Genomic DNA, 23,187 nt, shown 5'->3' on the forward strand with positions numbered 1-23,187 from the left:
AAATAGGGTCGGGGGTAAAAAATTAGGGTCGGTCGGGTAACCCTAAACAGACATATTATTTTTTTGGCCTTATGTTAACAAATTTATTTTTGCGAGCACTTTCAATTCACATATTTGGCAGGCAATACGAACTTGCAAAGGTGAACCTCATAGAAAATGTTTCAAATACAAGTAGCGTGGAACTAAAAACATACAAATCGCGCATTTGATTTGCCGTACAAGTTCCCTTAAATGTAAACCTGTTTTCGATATAAAAGTTTGGTTTACAATTTAAGATTCTAATAAGTGGTTTTCGGTACAAAAAATTATCCGGCCTTTGTCCACTAATTAAACCAGGAACTGATTTTTTTAAATAGTTCTATAAAATATAAACACCACGGATCCCCTTGCTTACCTCTGATATCTAATCTCGAATTCGAAGGAAACCAATGCGCGTCACTGTCGTGTATTAGTTCCAGTTTCACGAACATTCCTTAAAGGAATCCCCTTCTTAACTTAAAATTTTCCTCAGGAAAGCATTACATGAAAAAATATAATGTTAAGGAACCTTCCTTAAATATCAAGTTAATGGATTAAATGCATTTAATAGATTCAACAAATTTAAGAAATGATCGTGAATCTTGGCCAAGGTCATAAATAAATCATCTCTAGAGTTTCTCTTATAATTGACATCTAGCTTTTAATATATGAAAAACTAAACTAAAAATGTGTTAGATGCATCGTGTCTCCAAATCATAAACCGATAACGATAGTGTGTTTGCACTCAAAAGCAAGAAGCAAGAGTTCTCGTATGTGCTGTGATAATCATGATAAATGCACATCAAATGAGATGCGATTGATAAAAATTGGTAAATGCAAAAACGTGACTTATAAATGATATACTCGTACATTGTATAGCACATTATGATTTTCTCCGAAATTATTACTACATGTATAATACCACGAAAGAATCAAACACATATTTGCGATGACTTCATTTCACATTTTCATATCTAACTACAGTTTTGCGGGGACTTTATTTCGCATTTTTCAGGGATTTAATTCCGCGATTTAGATATGAAATCCCAGGAAATAAATCTCTCTCGAAAATTAGCTGGTTTATAGTATTTTTTTATTATCCACATGATCACATGAAATATATAAAATCACAAAAATCCGCCTGATAACCAATGATTGTGCCCGTGTACATATTTGCATATGTTACTAATAAATATTGTATTCCGTATTTGCATATTACAGAGTTTTCTGCCCTTGCGGGTAGGTATTGATTGTGACGTCATGTGTTTGCGAGCGTAACGTCATACGTTTCAGAGAAAACAACGTGAATTGTGCTATCAAAGTAATGACGTAATAATCGATACCTACCTGTAAGGGAACTAACTCTGTAATATGCAAAGACGGAATATCTGCATTTGTATATTACAGAGTTATCTAATCTTGCAGGTAGGTATCGATTGTGACGTTATGTGTTTGCGCGCGTAACGTCATACTTTTTGGAGAAAATAACGTAAACTGCGCTCACAAAATAATGACGTAACAATCGATGCCTACCCGCAAGGGAGCTAACTCTATATTATGCAAAGACAGAATATGCTAGGTGTTGTAGCTATATCTCAAACCTTCAAAAAAGACGTCTTAATATCAATAATAACATATTTTTTCGGACTTTTAACGGAATTTAATATCTTGTACCGTTTGGTATTAAATACGTTTTATAAAGTCGAAAGTAAATGCATGTGTAACAAGAGGGTGAAAATGTAGCGGATTCGAACCCGGGACTTCCGAACACTAGCCGATTGCTCTACCGCTGAGCTACCTAGTTACCGATTATCGACCCAGTCCAATCCCGTTACATTCATCAAGTCCTTTTTTCAAATTTTTTACCTCCGAAGTGATACAAGTCCCTTATACCATCACCGTGGGTATTTTAGTTATATACCAATTTTGTAATTTTGTAACAGAGGAGGAGAAATGTAGCGGCCCGACCGTATTCGAACCCGGTATCTCCGAACACTAGCCGAGTGCTCTACCGACTGAGCTACCTTGTCACTGATGATCGACCCAGCCCAACCCTGCCACAGATGTATAGTCACAATATTGACTCCCTCTTATGCTAGTGCAAACGTTATGATGTTGATAGTTATGTTAGTTTGAGAATTCATTTAAAAACATAAATATTTTTAATAGAACTCAATTGAAACGTTTTCACTTATTTTCATATACTGTCGATACAATTGTCTATATATGTAAAGACTCGTATCTAAATGCGCTTTTATTGTGTTTTCAGCATTGAATCAAGACTAGGCAAAGGCATGTCGATAAAAGTAAAGTGTGTATCACGCAACCGGCGACCACGTGAAATGCGAGGAATTTGTGAGGTACGAATAAACTTACGCAACATCAACAACAGATATTGCGGTCCAACAAAATTTAATAAAAAAAATATTATCACGTCAGTAGGTTAAGAACAATCTCAACATTTTCGTTCATAGTAAGGGCCGCGGTGGCCGAGTGGTTAAGATGTCCCGACATATTACCACAAGCCCTCCACCTCTGGGATGCGGGTTCGAATCCCATGTGGGGCAGTTGCCAGGTACTGACCGCTGGTCGGTGGTTTTTCTCCGGGTACTCCGGCTTTCCTCCACCAACAAACCTGGCACGTCCTTACATGACCCTGGCTGTTAATAGGACGTAAAAATAAACAAACCAAACCAAATCGTTCATAGTCGATATTAAAGGTGGGGTTGCAAAATCTGCCCATGCTCTAATTTTTCATTTTGTAGTGTTAAAGATCTATGTACATTATGTATACGCTTGTTATTTGCCATTTTCAAACGTCATACAGGACTAAGGCAATGTTTTCAAACAATACTCTATATATGTGTCAAAGGGCCCCCTTTTGTCCACCTTTCGAACATGAACATAAAATATTTTATTGAAAACAATTGCCAATGAAAAACGCTATTCTCTAATTTATACCTATATTTAATGGTTTTTACTAATGGGTTTGACTTCAAATTATTTTTCAAGCAGAAAATGTTGAATGTTTGACAGGATAAAGGTTAAGGTTTTTTTAGTTTTCTCCAAATATTTGGTATAGTAATGATTTTGTCAACACTTCTAATTTATTTTAAAACATTAAAACATGCAAGATGTATAATCTTAAAGCAGATACTTTTAAAAAGATGAATTCCTATCAAAACAGCTTTTTGAAGGCTGAAATGTAGCCAGTGGGTTTAAAAACCAACTTTTGCACTAGATGACCTTAAAATCAAACTTGACCAATGTGTGTTGTACATCGACAACACAACCATTGGTGATATAATTGCTTAAACTAACATATATACAATGGAATTGATGCATTCTTGTTCTTACATTTTCCCTTACAGTAAAAGTTAAGGTTAACAATTAGATTAGTTTTCTTGAAACTTAATTATCAATATCAGAAATCAAAAAATGACTGGAAAAATGTTGATACAAATAAGGTTTCTTTCCTTTTTGTAGACGAAAACAATGCAATAGAATTTTTTTTAAAAGATTAGAGAGAAAAATATAGTTAACTTGATTTAAACAAAGCCCGCAGTCTTCATGCTGACCAATCAGGGACCTGTATTTTATCACCATGGCATTAAAGTATTTCAAAACAGTTTATCATCTTATTCTGCATACATATCAGTTTTAAGTACGTAAAACCACCGCATGCTCCGTATTTTGACAAAGAATGTAAACAAATTACCCACGCCCCTACTCGCATGACTTATGTGGCTTAGCTTGAACGAATCGTGCATCCTTTGCTTCAATCAACACATCTCATCGGTAGAATGGAAATCACTCTACATGCAAGAATTGTTGGTTTTTAATTTTCCTCTCAATATCTATGTCTATGATCGCATCGAAAAAATGTAAACAACTACCGTCGGCCATTCTCTCGCTTCAAGCTCCCCCCAATGCCGCCTCAGCGCCCCCTAAGTCAGAGGTACGCACCTCCTGCACACCCCGATTCCGTTAACCTTCTCCACGGTGCATATATAATAACCCATAAATACCTTTTTTCACATATATTTAATATATAAATTTCGACCAATAAGAGTTGCCAATTTGTTACCATGAAAACCAATCAGTGGCCTTCATTTTGTTACTATGGCAACCACTTTTTTAAAGTGATACCATGATATCCAGGTTACCTGATAACTATTATATCCAAATTTCCAATTACCGAATTTCCGCCAATGAGAGGCCTCCATTTTGATAACAGTTATTTTCTATAGTGTTACCATTATAACAAGCATCCAAAGTAATTACTTTACATAAATGTACACTTATGTCTGAACTAAATTAGGTACACGTAGTTATATTGAAATTTTTTAAAATCACAAAAAGAAAAAGTAGCACTATTTTAGAGGACAACTAGTAAGCAAATTTAATACACGGAGTTTAAATAATCAAGAAGATGCATTCTATTGAAACATTATACTAATTTACTTAAAAGTCGGCAACTAACCGTCGGCAATAAAAACTAATCAGCTTCCATAACGCTTATAATAAGCAATGTAAATAGCAAAATTAGCAATAAACATTCAGTAACTATATTTTAGTTGTATTGTCTCATGACTTAATGCATTTTGTATTTATTTTAATGAATTATGGCTTCGTCCCGTTTTCTGTGAACAGAATTATCATCGTCACGATGACGCTTGTAATAGCATGTCTTCCGTATACCTATTTACAGACGGGATAATAAAAACCAACGTCTAGTGTTTGGATGGTGAGCGAAAAGGGATAAACGGTAAGCTCCGTACTTAATTTGAAAAGGAGAGTGATATACAGATTAATTTTTCAAACCAGATTTTGAAGTATTGCATAGACACAACATAACTTATCAAAATAACACGTAGTGGGATAACTGGTTTGCCTGTCATCAGTATGGTGTGACCGGTTGGGGCGAGCTGTTCGGTGTCTTTACCGACATGATCCTGTGAGATAGCACTTTAAAGATGTTCCACTAATTCAACTTGGCCAATCAAGAATAAACTACTATCACAAAGAGACACATAATAAATATACCACATTCTTATTAAACATTTACGCAATATATAGCATGCATATATGGATTGAATGTATTTTTTCTAAATTTCCAGGGAAGATATGTAGGTAGCTGGTAAACAAATACATTCAATCCATAAATTAACATTAGAATAATTTATCAAAATAAAATTATTGAAAGGTTATTTTATTATTTATTATAGTTTAAATGATGACACCCAAACACGACGAGAAACGAGATTAATGAAACAGCTGGATGACAAAGTAGTTCAACAACGTCGCGTTTTCAAGCTTCCGCTTTCCGGTAGTTTTTTTTTTTTTTTCAAATGACAAAAGATGAACAAGATATATAGTTAAAATAAGACTTGATTGACTTATTACACTAAATACAGTAAAACCTTAGTTGATTCTACATCAAGAAACAACACAGTAAAGATACTAAATTAAAATATTGTGAGGAACTATTTTTTATTGATATGAAGTTGGCGTGATGTTTTAAATCAGTTGATCGATGCACGAGAATCGTTGAATTCATAGTGTATTCATAGTGTTTTCATATGCAAATGTTTGTTTTCGTCAGTTGGTTAATTCGTATATCGAAGAAACACAAAATATACAAAAAGGACACCGACTGTTAATAGGACGTTTTGCATGGGCAAAACCCGATCTATAACCACCACCTGAAGATAGAACCCGGTGGCGGCATAAGGCGAATATTCCACCATTCTATTATTAGCGCTCCCCCACCTGATCGACTGGTATAATCGTTTTACTTCCATCAGCCTTTTAAAGCAACCGAGTGCAGAAAGAGGCTGACAGTTACCTCTAGCAAGCGCAACATTAGGCGAATAAGCAAAGATGCTTCATCGCCAACAGAGAATAAACGATACTCATCATTTTAAGAATTATTGGTGTTTAATCATGTATATATATATAGGATTTCGCCCAAAGAGCACAAAAAGCTGAATGAAGTTGTATACTTCGATGAAATGGCGTAATCAATTGATAAGGCAAGTTTGATCTGAAGTACAGGCGGTATAAAGATCATTCGAACATGACCCCTTATGGGATGTTGTCAGATCCTATACACTGAGTGGTTATAAGGATCTGCATTTTAATCAGATTAATAGTAGGAGCGCTGGTTTGACCGAATTCGACTTTACACATCGAGTTCTTTTTTACTTTGATACCAAAGCACATATCCATCGCTCCAACTAAATACTATAAACACAAGTAAACATAATAGCATGGTTATTTGATGACAGAAATATGAACTTTACCCTGTGGACTTGCAACAATAAAATGTTGGATATTTTGACACAATTTACAAACAGCACAACAATTTACAAGTCAGTATAGGTGAAACACCTCAAACTGTAAATCAGTCAAGATAATGGACAATGCGAGGCCCGGATAGCTGAGCATTGCTAATTTTTCTTGACTTATCTACAGTTTGATGTGTTTCCCTTACTGGAAACATGGCTACGATGTCATCTTTTGTTGTCACCCGCGTGAAGTACTTGTTCTGTCTGTAAATATTTTGTTTGTTTGTTTGATTTATTAACGTCCTATTAACAGCTATGGTCATGCAAGGACGGCCTCCCATGTATGCGGTGTGTTGCGTGTATGTTGTGCGAGGTGGGTGTCCTGGGTGACTGCGGTATATTCATGTTGTGTCTTCTTGTATAGTGGCATATCACTGAAGCATGCCGCCGAAGACACCAAGCAACACATTCCACCCGGTCACATTATACTGACAACGGGCGAACCAGTCGTCCCACTCCTTGTATTCTGAGCGCTAAGCAGGAGCAGAAACTACCACTTTTATAGACTTTGGTGTGTCTCGACCAGGGGACAGAAGCCAGAGCCTTCCTCACAGGGGCGAACGCTTAACTCAAGGCCAAAAGTGAGGCGGTGCCAAGGGAGGCATTAGGAAAGATGAAGTCAGTAAGGAAGAAAAGAAAAGATAAGATCGTAAATTTAGTCGCCTTTTACGATCATGCAATAGGGGTAGCAGGTACAATTCTAACGCCATTCCTGCAGATAAGTACATCCTTCACTGTACATTGATTTACCTGTTGCTGTCGCTTCAACTAATCTACAGGTCAGGGTAAACTAATGTACAGTGAAAGGTAGAGAACAACACTGCATGCAGCATTGTGAAAATTGGACAGATAAATAACAAATAAATTGAATTAAATTCAATATAAAATGTAATACAAAATTTCAAAAATACGTAATATTACATATTTTCTATTTTATATGTTGATTCGCGGCATAAATTCAATTACATCAACCACAGCGCTAAAAATTTCCCCTTGTGTTAAAAATCAAACACTTTAGTACATGTATCATGACAGCACATGCATTCCTACAATGATGTTTTGATTTTTGAAAATTGAACGTTTTCATTATATTATTTCCGAATTGAATACCTTCGGTATAATTCCTTATGCAAAAATCACACAAAGCCTAATGAAATAATTAAAACAAAAATAAGCTTTTGTTTATTGTCATCACATAGCCGTTTTCACTGAACTTCAATATAGTTTCCTTTATAATTCATTAAATCTTGATATTATGGTTTTTAAAAGGACCAATAATATTCGTTAACTGTTGTTATTGCTTCATTTCATAACGTAGAGAGGTTCATTAAAAACGTAAGTTTCCATGGTAATCCTTCATATCTTGTGAATTTCCGAAAATTTATATAAATATATTTTCATAAAGTGAATGGTCTACGTCTTACATAAACAACAGTTATATTAACATATCACAAAAGAAACTCCCTTAACGGAAATTTGATAATCATTTTAGATAGTTAGACTTCATAAAAATATGATCTGCACTGTCTGCCATGTTGCCTCTTGTACTGCTCCACTCAGAATGAAGATAATGGACCGGTTCCGCAATCCATTCTTTAAGAGTAATATTCCCTTTCCGCAAAGCCCGAACCCTCCTGGGTAGTACCGGTATTTCTGTCATACCTACGGGTGTAATACTGGCTAGTCTAGGACAATACACTCATGTCTCCTGAGGCTGTATTCCATGGCTACCCATGCAATAATATAAGACTCTTTCATATGTGGATATGAAGGATAGGGATATTCTACCCGAGGGTCACAAAATGTAGTAAAACCCGAGGCTTGCCGAGGGTTTTGCAACATTTTGTGATCCTGAGGGTAGAATATCTCTATCCTTCATATCCACTTATGAAAGAGTATTTTTCTTTCATACCTCGACGTTTTATTGCAATTTTACAACTATAATATCCCGCCAGTTTGAAACAAATTCGAAGAAATCTGCGGTTGAAAGTCAATTTTTGATACATGTAAAATTACGTGATATTTTCAACAAAAATTCCGTTGGTTGCATCTTTTATAGTAAAGCCAGTCAAGTCTGTGAAAAAAATGTTAAATTTTTACCCCGGAAATAGAAATTTTGATGATACCGTGACGTCACGAGGCTTTATTGCATGGGTAGCCATGCAATACAGCCTCAGGCGGCATTAGTGTATTGCCCTAGACCAGCCAGTATTACACCCGTAGGTATACACTCATGTCACTCAACGTCACGGCGTCAACAAAACTTCTATCTCCTCGGTAAAATTTTAACATTTTTTTTCACAAACTTGACTGGTTTTACTATAACAGATGCAAACAACGGAATTTTCGTTGAAAAATATTACGTAATTTTCATATTTGATAAATTGACTTTTAGCCGTGGTTTTCTTCGAATTTATTTCGGAATGGCGGTATAAGCAAGCTTCGGGTTTTACTAAATTTTGTGACCCTCGAGTAGAATACCCCTTTCCTTCATATCCACATATGAAAGAGTCTTATATTCTTTCATACCTACGGGTATAATACTGGCTGGTCTAGGGCATACACTCATGCCGCCTGAGGCTGTATTGCATTGCTACCCATGCAATAAAGCCTCGTGACGTCACGGCGTCAACAAAACTTCTATTTTATCGGTTTTAACATTTTTTTTCACAAACTTGACTGGTTTTACTATTAAAGATGCAAACAACGAAATGTTTGCTGAAATATCTTGTAATTTTTCATGTATGAAAAATTGACTTTCAGCCGTGATTTCCTCGAATTTTCAAAATGGTGGGATATTATAGTTGTAAAATTGCAATAAAACGTCGAGGTATGAAAGAAAAATACTCTTTCATAAGTGGATATGAAGGATAGGGATATTCTACCCTCGGGATCACAAAATGGTGCAAAACACTCGGCAAGCCTCGGGTTTTACTACATTTTGTGACCCACGGGTAGAATATCCCTATCCTTCATATCCACATTTGAAAGAGTCTTATAATATTCGCCTACTGGCCGTGTGTTGTCAACCGGTATTTGGATTTTTTGGATAATAAAACTGTATATCTTTGGTTCTTCAATGCAGGTACGTAGTATATGATTTTATTCGTTCAAATAATATCGATGATCGGTTTTTTTACTGTATATGCAGTGTATACAGTATTAGTAGATATCGATCGGTATATGTTTCCTTATACCTGTGTACTAATCAAGCATATTTCGTAACTAAAACGCTTTCAACTATGAATAATCACAATGTATACATTTTTTATCTTGTCAATATAGATGTATATGTCTAATAACGCCTGCTATCTTTCATACACAGATATACAACACAGATACCAATATTGATCAGCATTGATTTACATTGTAGATTTATCAACATATGATAAGCCTGTTTTGTCAGAAACCATGCCATAATCTATTGAGTTGGACCAGATATATTAATTTATTACATGTTCAAAGTGATATGACATACAGTGTGTGACTATATGAGATATTAGAAAAATACGGGTGTCTGATGTGACCATATACACACCTACTAGTATATACTGCGCATGTATTCATAAAGGTAGACTTACCTGTATATATCCTAGGTGACAACTCATTTTCATAGTTGCCTGGTACCAGTCCTTGGGAATATGTAGTACCTGGCTATGAATATTTACTACATGTGTTTCTTTTTTAAACAAACACTGATCAGTAGCAAATTAGAAAAGATTAGATAAGTAATTATTATTAAAAGTGTACTTATTCATTTTATAACTGTGACCCCTTTAAAACTTAGCTTAGAACTACACATTATTTCATGCATATTTTTCAGAAAGGGAAAGAAATATTGTTGTATATCTGTATGCTCCAATACATCAGATACAATTCAAAATGGTTCTTAAGTCATTATTCGTCGATTCCCGATGTCTGAGAAACAACACACATCCGGCGCCTGTGGATTTCACGTGTGAATAAAACAATTTTCTGGTAATAACATTGATATGGACTTTCATGAGAATTTCATGACCAGAGTAGACATTATACAGTTATGTTGAAATGTTTAGTGTCAAAGGTGGTTGAATGCCTTACCTGTAGCTGTAGGTTAGTTACACAATAGCCATAATTAGCACTATACATCAGAGTGCCATGTTTTAAACAGAAATATCTAATGTTAGGACGGATGCATATACACTTCATATCAAATAAATTATGTTCAAGTACACCTAAAAAGTCATATATAGGCATAACAATCACTGGTTAAAACAGGGTCTTAAACTTTTAACTAGGTGATACCAACTTCCGCTCTTTTTTACCCCGGAAATGCATGCTCCACCGCCGACGAATGTTTTTTTTTCTCTATCATCAAAAGGAGTAGACAAATTCGTATTTTTCTTCTGTTACAAATTTACTTACGTTACACCATTACCACCATTGAAAAGTTATATCTTCTTCTTTTACTTCAAGATAAAATATATTAAAAAATCTAATGGCGTGTCATAGCACTAGGCCCTTTTTGGAAGTACTGATTGCGCATGAATCACAACCAAACATAGATTCTTTTATATGCATTTTTATGGTAATTAGACACATATATACATGTATACACGATTTAACATCAGGTATTGTTCAAATTAATGGTATCGTTTATGCTTTGTCGGCAGTGGAGCATCTTAAACGATGTTACGTTTCCCTCCCGACGATAGCAGACTGCCATGCCGCTGTTGAGTTGGCCGTCGTACCTAACCATAATGATACACGGTCCTTATATAGATCGGTCTTTATCGTGACAGCTTGGTTGAAATCCATGTAATATTTTTGTTGAATATCGTAAGAAATCCACATCGGATGATTGTCAATATTCGGGTTCCTGTAAAAAAAATTCAAATGCAAAGAAAACTTTAATAAATAACAATCATTTCTATTCAAAAACCTTCATTGTAAACATTTTCTTTAACCGTAAAACATATGGTTTATTTTAACTTTTCAACGGTCTAACAACACTGCTAACACTTAAGCTGGCGACCTCTGGTATATCCTTTTGAATAACACGGTCATATTATACTGACAAAATTAGCTAATTGTCGTGCGATTAAATGTAGTGCTTTTCGTGGATACTACAAAAATCGTCATTGACAATGATCTGTATTTAAATCGCGAAGCTCAATCGACGGGGAAACGTTTCAAACATAGGTACGGTAAGACAATGTTATTTTAAATCGCGAAATTACATTGTGAAAATGGTCAAAACTGGAAACGCAAAATTTAATCTAATGAAATAAAATGTTGGTTTACAGGTAAGCCATCTGAACGATGTCTTAATCCCGATGAAATTTCCATCAAGGACCCTATTTCACATAGGGACATGTTATATTTTACAACACTTACCCATTTTTTGCAAAGTTGCTCCAGTGTAAAATCATCCGATGAGATAATGCCAAATCGGTGCTTGATACCGTAATGTTGAATTTTGTCTGAAATACTTGAGCCCCGAACAAGAAAAACACTTCCGATCCATGTGGTGCTCCAATAAACCAAGGCGGAAGAGATTCAAGCGAAGATTTATCTATGGTTTGTCTGTTGAACATATACTGGTATGTAGATGTCAAAATGTTGTCCGCGGAGTGGATATTCAATGTTTCAATGACTGGTACAATGAAGTTTACATCTGAATAGCAGTCCAGCACGCTGTTCGCCTGTGAGGCTGCGTATGGTTTTCTGTACATGGAGCACACACTCTGCGTCGCTATAGTTCGGTTTGTCGCCACTGTATAAGTAGAAGTAAACATAGGCACCAGATAGTCACAGAAATCACTTGTTGGGACACCTGCTGTTACATTGAAATTCTTAGAGATTGAGAAGATATCAAGCTTTGGAAGAAACAGCGAACCTTCTTGGTTTACATTCCCAGCCATAAAGCCTAACGATAGGAAAAATTTGAAAGAAGGTGACGACTTGTTGCTTAGCAACTTTAACGGACTATCGGGGATGAGAATGTTATCAATCACAGGTCCCATAATGGCTTGAAAAGTCCGACCGAAATTCAGAGAGTCTCTTATAAATAAATCATTTTGAACATTTAAAAGGTTGTCTAAAGGTAATGAACGCATGCATCTTACGAAATAGTCATCAAGTTTACTCGTTGTTGTCGAACAGTTTAGCATTACGCCGGCGTCTCTTGCATATGTTTTTGCATTTTTCCAAATTGCGGCATTCATCATCGCTGTCCCACTTTGCACTATTGCTCTTTGAAATAATCCCTTGTTCAAAGGGTTTATTGATTGTAATGATGCACTGATAGCTCCAGCAGATTCACCAAAAATGGTCACAGATTTTGGGTTTCCTCCGAATAGTGCGATGTTTTCCTGAACCCATTGTAAAGCAAGACGCTGATCCCATAGACCATAATTCCCTGGAAGATGTGAATCCATTGTACTTAAAAATCCAAATATTCCAAGACGGTAATTCACGGTCACGACAATTACATCTCCTTGACTTGCTAGAAAGGAGCCATCATACAACATGGCCTGACCAACAAAGAAACCACCGCCATGAACCCAAACCATAACGTGTTTATTAGAGCCGACTGTTGTATTGCCAGGGACATATACATTAAGAAACAGACAATCTTCAGATTGTTTCAAGCTCGGCAAAAATTTGTCGGTCTCAGGATACGGTGGCTGCATACAGGAAGGTCCGAATTTTGAAGCATCTCTCACACCGTTCCACGGAACAGCCGCTACCGACTTAGCAAATCTTAAGGGACCGATTGGTGGTTTAGCATAAGGTATACTTCTGTATTGCTTCACGCCGTTCTCTACAATCCCGCGCATGGTTCCTAATCGTGTATGGAGTAGTGGCTGTCTTTGTCCCATTACGCCAAACTGCGTCTCCGTTTTCAACATAACAATACCGAGGAGAAAGAAGACCATTTTGACTGAAAAACATTATTCCTTTTTATCATGATTTTCGCCATTGTCAATGAAAATACATATTTCATTAAAAAAATTAAATGTTATTTTACAACACCCTTTATCAGTCTGATACTAAGACTTCAGCCCAAGAACCACAGGTCCCGAGACAGTGCTCCAGTTAAGATGAGTACACGAGTAAAATATCCATTGAAAATATGTTAATTACCCTTAAAATTATATGAACGTGTCCAAATTACCCCTAGAAATATTTGTGTTACTCAGTTACTATCAGTGCTTACATCCAGAAATAAAATCAGTAGAATTGAGTAAAATTAGGTGAATTCCAGTCATTTTTTTAAGAGTCTGCATCAATTGTGCTCTCGTTTAAGATATATATTTGCACATTTGCTAGTTTATCATTGATAACGTTATAACCTCATAAATTGTATCTAAATATCTCTGTTAAGTTTTGGGTTCGCACAGAAGGCCGACTTGCTCTTCTTCAAAGGTGCGTGTACAATTACCAACCCCTCCTAAAAATTATCTGGAGCACTGCCGAGAGCTGATATCAGGTCAAGAAACTTTATGTTATTTACTAAATTTGTTTAAACATTAAAATTTTGAATTTTGTTGTTATTTCCGAATCATACAAAATAGTAAAATAGTACAATACCTTGGTCATTTGAAGACATGGTTTGTGTGATTTCCGCGGAATGTTTTCACTATCGCTACTTCCATAGCCTTTTAAACTAGTGTTATTGGGAAATAGGTCTAGAAAGGTCAACCGCCGATAACGTTTAACTATTAGAAAGGGCAAATGATTTATCTTTTCATTTGGAATTGCTTTATTATTTGCGTCCTATTAACAACTAGGGTCGTTGACCTCTGATTTGTCCAAAGTGTTGTGTGTCTTTTGGAAGGCTGCGGTATATTCGTGTTGTATTATTTCATTTCAAAATATTTTATTAAACAATACAAGTTATACAGGAATTACAGAGAAAGATATTATATTATTGTATTGATAAATGGATTAGACAACAGGCAAAGCCTATATAGGTCCTCTCCTCTCGTGTTGTATTACTTTGTATTAGTAGAATTATGGCCCCTTTTAGGGTGATATTCTACTGTAGCATGCTAGATAACAAGTACATCAGATTATACTGATAACGAGCACATCAGTCGTCTTAATGCTGAACTAAACTAAACTAATCTAAAGATTTGATATATGCACACTAACAAACTAGTTTGGCCGTTGTCAGTATTATATGACCCGGTGGGTGGGTGTGTTTGTTGTCTTTGGAAGCGGCAAGCGTCAATGAGAAAGCACTATAAAACGGGCAAGAGCTCCATTAATACAACGCGACACAGCACGAATGTGGCACGTGTTTTTGAATGCTTAACAATCGCTCTGTATGTTAAAAATAACCAAAGTCACAAAAGGTCCAATAGTGCAACAAAATCAAACTGTTTTACTATAGATATTATTTTACTATATTATTTCGGAAACGTTTAAAGCAGACATGTACGAGTGTTTAAATAAGTCATACAATAATAAGTTTGAATATGAAATTGACTTGGTTGAAAATACGGCACCCTCCTTAAATGTAGGTAGACTAATCTCAAAAGAACTGGGTGAAAATGTTGACCTATCTTTCTCCAGAAATAGACGAAAGCCGCTAGAAGAATAAGCTTTGTGAAATTATTGTTATGAACTTTTTGTTTATGTGTCGTTATGAACCTATGACACATGTAACGCTAAGTGAAAGGCTTTTAATGAGGCTCGTGCATAATACCACATAACATCCGATTTGCTGTACACATCAACACTATCGCAAAAATGAAAAAACAAACTATTTAATATCAAACTGCTGTCAATGTCGTTGTCTATAAAGACTACATTGACAACGAAATGTGTGTAATAGCTCAATGTTGGAAAGTAGTAACATGTGTTGATATCAATTGTTTAGGACGCTAAAAAGTAGTCATATTTAGCAGGTGGTTGTTATACAAAGCTGGTCGCTATTGCATGTTTGAGTGTACATCTATTTTGCTGCATAAAAATTAGTTATAACGTGAAGACGTCTGTAACAGATTTGGTAGAATTTCTTCCCACATAGCCACGCGCTCCGCAAACAGACGACGCCGAGAGGCTATCGGCGTATCTAAGCTAATGTAGGCCTGCGCGTCACTGGTGTACGGCTCCCATGAAGGTAAATCGTCAGAATTAGGATTTCTGCAAAATGATAAGAAATACGGTCATAAACTAATTAATTTTACATTATGTATGATCAAAATAAAAATTCACCTTTAATGACGACCTCCGTTTTAACTGATGTATTGCTTCTGGGTGTTTGGAGACTACAGTACAGTATGTCATATTTCACGTATATTAAAAATTTAAACATTATAACGAAACCATAATAATTCCGAATTTGCATATTTCAGAGTTACCTTCACTTGCGGGTAGGTATTGATTGTGACGTCATGTGTTTGCGAGCGAAACGTCATACTTTTCGGAGAAATCGACGTGAATTGCGCTCACAAAACAATGACGTAACAATCGATACCTTCCTGTAAGGGAGCTTACTCTGTATTATGCAATGACGGAATTTGGCTTGATTAGATTTTGGATTTCGGTAAACATAGTTAATATTCCAGTGGCCATGGTTAAGTATACAATGATTATATTACCCATTGAATGACCGGTCATTGAATTACCGGTCATTGAATTACCGGTCATCTGAAACCGTGATTGTAGATTGATCCTTGTTCCAGTTTTAAGATAACTGTTATCTTATCAGAGTAAAATAGTGGAACAATATCAACGTAGACAATATTGTTAACTATTTGTGGCGAATTTAGATTTTCGTTTTAAAAGAAAGGTAAATTAAATATAACTTCAGTGGAATAATAATTAAACAAAACAATTCAACGTTTCAACCATGGAAATAAATTTTCCCAAACCTACTTTAATAGCGAAATTAAATTGCACACAGCAGAATGTTGGGTTTCAATATACACTAAATAATGTCTAACAACGTAAAAGCTGGTTGAAATATTGTGGAACGTATTGACTGTAAATTCATGGAACACATCTTTATGTACTTTAAATCACTATGAATTTCTTTAAAATTGACGATTATCTTAACAAAAGTTTAAAATCACTGGTTATCAGCGCTGAAATTCTTACCCAGTTTTTGCAAAATTACTCCAATACTTCATCATTTGCTCTGACAGTACCAAATCGGCTGGATCCACTGCAATGCCATATTTCCTAAAGAAATCCTGGATCCCGAACAAAAAGAAGAGTTCAGATGTATGTGTAGAGCCCTTTACCCAGGATGGTAGACGCTCGTGATCCTCGGGGTCGGGATGAGGTCTCTCAAACACGTACTGGTAAGTACTAGCTTCCCCATTATCATCCGAATGGCTGTTAAGAGATCTGAGTGCTGGCACGACAAAGATAGAGTCGGTAAAGGCGTCCAGAACTTTGTTCCCCTGTACCAGCTGGTCACTACTGTGGTACAGAGGACAGATATAATCCTTTGCTAGCGTATACTTTACAGACTCCCCGTAAAAGGCAGACACCAACGCCGGAAAGAGAAGTCCAAAGAACATTTTGGTAGGGAAACCATTTTTGATATCAAAGTTAACGTATTTGGCAATGTTGGCCAAACTTGGGGCAGCTATCGATCCGTCTTGACTTGTGATTCCTGTGATGAAGTCTAATGTCCTGAAAAACTTGTATGATGGCGATGACTTGTTGGTCATTAAGGTGAACGGATCATCGGGTATTAGAACGCCGTCGATCACTGCACCCATGCGAATCTCGATTTTAAGTGACCTATCCGGAACTGACATCAAATCTTGTTGAGCTGAATGAAGACGTTCAGCTGGTATTTGACGCATGCACGAAAGGTATGATTCGTCAAAGGCATTACTTGCACAGCCCACAGATATTCCTACATCCAGTGAAAATGATTTAGCTCTTGGCCACAACGTTAACAAAGAAGTAGGAACTCCGCTCTGAGCAATAACTCGATGAAATAGTCCACTGTTCATCGGATTTAATGCATGAAAACAAACACTAAAGCTACCGGCGGATTCGCCAAACAGAGTCACAGATTTCGGATTTCCTCCAAAGGAACTGATATGTTCATGAACCCATTCTAAAGCGAGTCGTTGGTCCCACAATCCTATATTTCCAGGTAATTCATTGTCAATAGGCACATGGAACCCAAATACGCCAAGTCGGTAGTTTATTGTAACAACGATTATGTCCCCTGTTAATGCTAAGTGTGACGCATCGAAATACATGGCCTGTCCAAAGGAAAAAGCTCCGCCATGAATCCAAACCATCACCGATTTAGTGGAGGCCGTATTTAGAGGCCCTTGTGGTGTGTACACATTCAGCGATAAACAATCCTCGGACTGTCTGTGATGTGGCAGCATTCGTTTAAACTCTTGTGGTACTTCTTGTAAACACGACGGTCCGAACTCGGATCCGTCCAATACTCCTTCCCATGGACCGTACACTTCCGGTTTTGCAAATCGGAGATTACCAACCGGTGGTTTTGCGTATGGAATGTTTCTAAATTGATAGACGTCATTTTCCTGAATGCCTCTAATGTCGCCTAAATTGGTGTGTATAACTGGTTCTCCACAACAACACATGTACCATGGTATTATCAGGAATGTCGTTTGTAAGAGAGTGGCCATCATGTTGCTGAAACACAATGAACATTAACAGATGTCGTGTTTTACAATCTGAATCACCGACGGAAGTGTCTGCAAAGGCAATTACATTAATACAAGGCTAACTATGTCTAAACGTTATCATGGCAAACAAACTTGCGTTTATATATATATGTGTATATAATCTGAATCACCGACGGAAGTGTCTGCAAAGGCAATTACATTAATACAAGGCTAACTATGTCTAAACGTTATCATGGCAAACAAACTTGCGTTTTTATATATATGTGTATATAATCTGAATCACCGACGGAAGTGTCTGCAAAGGCAATTACATTAATACAAGGCTAACTATGTCTAAACGTTATCATGGCAAACAAACTTGCGTTTATATATATATGTGTATATAATCTGAATCACCGACGGAAGTGTCTGCAAAGGCAATTACATTAATACAAGGCTAACTATGTCTAAACGTTATCATGGCAAACAAACTTGCGTTTATATATATATGTGTATATAATCTGAATCACCGACGGAAGTGTCTGCAAAGGCAATTACATTAATACAAGGCTAACTATCTATGTCTAAACGTTATCATGGCAAACAAACTTGCGTTTATATATATATGTGTGTATATAATCTGAATCACCGACGGAAGTGTCTGCAAAGGCAATTACATTAATACAAGGCTAACTATGTCTAAACGTTATCATGGCAAAAAAACTTGCGTTTTATATATATGTGTTATATAATCTGAATCACCGACGGAAGTGTCTGCAAAGGCAATTACATTAATACAAGGCTAACTATGTCTAAACGTTATCATGGCAAACAAACTTGCGTTTTATATATATATGTGTATATAATCTGAATCACCGACGGAAGTGTCTGCAAAGGCAATTACATTAATACAAGGCTAACTATGTCTAAACGTTATCATGGCAAACAAACTTGCGTTTTATATATATATGTGTATATGATCTGAATCACCGACGGAAGTGTCTGCAAAGGCAATTACATTAATACAAGGCTAACTATGTCTAAACGTTATCATGGCAAACAAACTTGCGTTTTATATATATATGTGTATATAATCTGAATCACCGACGGAAGTGTCTGCAAAGGCAATTACATTAATACAAGGCTAACTATGTCTAAACGTTATCATCGTGTGTATAGCTAACTATGTCTAAACTTTATCATCGTGTGTATAGTGCAGTGCAGCAACAATTCACCTGTTCCGTTCGGAAATGTTAAACAATCACTAACACAACGATTAGATAAACGTACTGCATGTTTTGAATGTTTAAGATCAAAAATACTTACCGTGAGTTATGGAAGAAAAGATAAAGGCTGCGTGTGGATCAAAGCATCATCTGTCTCGTTATTTATTGAATGGTAGCAATATGGTTGCATCTGTGACCAGTATACGAGATAGTAAACCTCGTCAACCTTGAACACACCAGATATCACTATAGCACAAGGATATATGACAATCACACATAATTACCTGCTGATCTATTTAAATAATCGAGAGAATGTTATGGTTATCTATTTGACATTTGTATCATCGACTCGTGTGTTATTATCTTATTATAAATACACAGAAGTCAAGGTAGCCCGCCGATAAGCTGTAATACACACACACAGTATAACTTATATAGTGTTTACGTTTTGGTATCAATGTTCTTGTATTGGCTGGTTGACTGGATGGGTTTAACGTTTTTATTGATAGCCAGGGTCATATACCTTACCTTGTTATTTAATGCAGTTTGGCTTCTTTGAGTTAAGAGGGGAGGGGGTGTTTCTTAAAGATGCTCCACCGCTGACAAATGGTATTTTTTCACTATCAAAAACAGGAGCAGACGATTAAGTATTTTTCTTCTGTTACAAAAGTTACTTACTTTACACCATTACCACCATTGAAAAGTTTGAGCTTCTAATTTTACTTCAAGTTAAAAATATGGAAAATAATTAATTGCATCCCGAAAATTTCCGTGGCACTATATTCTATATGAAATGAATTACTAATTGCGCATGCACCAATGGCGAAATAAATTATTTTATATCACTGTTTGTGTTAATTAGGCATATACATACACGATTAAACACAAATGATTGTTCGAATGATGAATATCATTTATGCTCTGTCGGCGGTGGAGCATCTTTAAGCCAATATTCCCAATAACGACAGCTAAAACAGTGTATTTTTCTAAACAATGTTCCTTTCGTCATCTGGTCCAATAGATCTAAAGGTGCAAATTAAATTGAGAACCCTTCAGACACTTTTGGGCCTATCTGAAAGCAGGGGGTAGGAGTGTCTTAGTATGCGAATGTGTAATTTGGTATGCGAAGCAAATATGACGTCGAAAGCTCCGCTTCTAGTGTTAATCGTGATCGGGAAATCATTCATATCTCTTCTATGCTCCATGCAAAACTCTTGTAGATATTGCGTTTCGGTGACGAAATGATTGCATTTTCTAGAAATCCAACAGATAATTACTGTCATCACTTAAATTAAAAAAGTGTATTCCTATTCTTACTTACATTATAATTATAATTATATATATAAGGCCCATTACCTTTCAGAAACAAAGAAAAATAAGGCAAAACTGCAAAAGCAGAAGCAAACCTTAAAACATTGATAACATAAGGAAATATATATTGATTACCTAAGATGAGGTTACATTAACAAACAAACGCGAGATTTCCTGCGTAAACTATGTTAACAGTGAAGATTCAGTTCGCTGTTATGCGGTCTGGCGCAGTGATAGTCAACTACAGCGCGGTATCTAGGACGACAGCAGGAAACATAATACGACCCGCGTTATGAAAATTAACATTTAGTTTATTTAAATTTAGTTATTCAGAAGGAGATGATAGGTGTAGTATTACCGGTAAGCTAATAACTTTTGCGACTCTACAAAATTATCAATCTTGTTCTACATTCCAATTTTAAAAATCAAAAGCCGTTTCGGACAGATAGTTGGTCTTTAATCAGCAATTATCTCGGTGGTACAAATAAAAAAAACAACAAATAACATTTGAAATTTCTAGCATGATTGTCTATATATCTACAGATAAACATCCTAAAACTAGATCCTTCTACTTATATACGTTGTTGTTCATTGTTTATAAAATCACTCGGTCTGATTTGAAATCACGATCATTATACAGTTCAAACTATAAAATGACAGAGGAGAAAGGTCTTTATGGCCCGGTTGTGGTTATACTTGGGTATAAACAGAGTTGGCTATCTCCACATCTTCTTCTAGGACTAGGTCTGTCCAGCCATTCAGTAGATTCTTTGTCTTTTATACATAATACATATAAACATGATTCCAGTGCGAATTCATCTCAATTACAAACATTCAATTTAAAAATGATGAATAGTTTGTCGAATACATCGAGCAAATTAAGCAAATGTATAAATCGAACAATATTGTGCACGCGACGCATTACATATTACAGATAGTACACGTGCCGAGATCAGGGGCATCTGAAGGATATTCTGTTCTTATTAATACAACTGTGATGATATAAACAAAACTTGGTGTGGGTAAATTAATTAGGAACATATATGTTAACATTCTAGAACGTTCGTTTACGCTGCCGATAACGTAATATGATGTAACAGATGTACATGAGACCCGTTTTCATGTCATCGTAACTTCTTCTTCTTCTTCTTTGGTTTATCACCATCCGTCAATAGTGACGATTTTAGGTGAGTGATCGGCTCAGTGGCGTGGGGGAAGGGGTTATATACAGTGCATTTTTTTTCTTCTGGTGCTGGAATAGATAAAAGTAGATAGGTTAAAAACATGATAAAAATGAGGTGTTTATTTGGTGTGACTGAAGCACGTCAAGCGACACCTCGCACCGCTTTCTTCATTTCCACACCACGCTGTTACATTTAAAGTACAACATATGAATTGTCGCGTCTGTGTTTCTATAAAACGGAATTAGCTTAATGAAGATTAAAAGTAGATCAATATAGAACAAAAGTGTCTTCTGTAGAAATGCAACATTTGCTTCCATCCACCGCACGCAACATCCTGTCCGCCATCTTGAGGTCTTGGTCGAAGCGCTACGTTAAAATGACATCATGTAATGGTGACGTCACAATACATTCGCGTTCAATTTCGCGCCACTTCATTAGTGCCCACTGGCCCGGGCACTATTGCAAATAGTAACCATGTGTGTGGTCAATCAGAATCCGGTATTTTGTCACGTGATGTACTAATGGGCAATGGTTCCCTCTCAACCAGGCCATAATAGATGAAAATTAACTAAACAAAACATTCTACAGGAGGTAAATCACAACCCTTACTTAGGACTCCAACGATCTGAAATGGAGCATACCTATCAGTGATGGTTGCAGAAAAGTTACCACAACACTGTTTGTTTGATTAATAAACGTCCAATTAACATCCATGGTCATGTAAGCACGGCCTCCTATATGTATGCAGTGTGTTGCGTGTATGTTATACGCGGTGTTTGTTTTTGGAGACTGCGGTATATTCGCGTTATGTCTTCTTGTATAGTGGAACTCTTGCCCTTTTTATAGTGCTATATCACTGAAACATGTCGCCGAAAACACCAATCAACATACCCCATCCGGTCACATTATACTGACAACGGGCGAATCAGTCGTCCCATTCCCTTAATGCTGAGAACTAAGCAGGAGTAGAAACCACCACTTTTATAGACTATGGTGTGTTTCGTCCAGGGGCCAGATCACAGACCCTACCTCACAGGGGCGAGCAATTCTCGATTTTCTAAGGATAAAATAAGAATCGATCCAGAATTATGCAGAAAAAAAACATACATTCCCCTAGTGAAATCTATCTTGGAAAGTGAAGCAACAATCTGAAACCTATACCAACAAGGATATATGTATATATATATATATATATATATATATTACCGAGGATCCAGACATAAGGCGAACTGTAAATAAATTGCTACATAGGGTGAACACCTAAGCTGTTGTCTAAATCGGTTTATCAATAGATAATCATACTTCATAACTATACAAATATTACTATATCAGCACTTTCATTCAGTTAGCGCTTTATGCTTGTATGAATATGCTTACTACAGTGTTAAGGAGACCAAATTTGTTCGCCTTATTTTTTTCTTGAAAAACTTACCGTGGATTAGACTTGAGGCGAATAGAACAACTTCCGGTGTAGTATATATATATGTTACTTTGTCAG

The 23,187-nt window shown here is 36.2% G+C and overlaps 2 protein-coding genes across 2 annotated transcripts; both read right to left on the reverse strand.

Moving 5' to 3' along the window:
- Positions 1–11,039: 11,039 nt before the first annotated feature.
- Positions 11,040–13,374, reverse strand: LOC138308638 (carboxylesterase 4A-like). The gene is made up of 2 exons (XM_069249677.1): positions 11,745–13,374; positions 11,040–11,226 (listed from the first exon to the last, which is right to left on the reverse strand). The coding sequence occupies exons 1-2, from the start codon at positions 13,286–13,288 to the stop codon at positions 11,040–11,042; spliced, it is 1,731 nt and encodes a 576-aa protein (XP_069105778.1). The 5' UTR covers positions 13,289–13,374.
- Positions 13,375–13,900: 526 nt separating this feature from the next.
- On the reverse strand, positions 13,901–19,473 carry LOC138309732 (acylcarnitine hydrolase-like). The gene is made up of 3 exons (XM_069250951.1): positions 19,295–19,473; positions 16,461–17,996; positions 13,901–15,503 (listed from the first exon to the last, which is right to left on the reverse strand). The coding sequence occupies exons 2-3, from the start codon at positions 17,990–17,992 to the stop codon at positions 15,332–15,334; spliced, it is 1,704 nt and encodes a 567-aa protein (XP_069107052.1). The 5' UTR covers positions 17,993–17,996; positions 19,295–19,473; the 3' UTR covers positions 13,901–15,331.
- Positions 19,474–23,187: the final 3,714 nt, after the last annotated feature.

Source organism: Argopecten irradians, chromosome 15, assembly GCF_041381155.1.
Source record: "Argopecten irradians isolate NY chromosome 15, Ai_NY, whole genome shotgun sequence".
Lineage (NCBI taxonomy): Eukaryota > Metazoa > Mollusca > Bivalvia > Pectinida > Pectinidae > Argopecten > Argopecten irradians.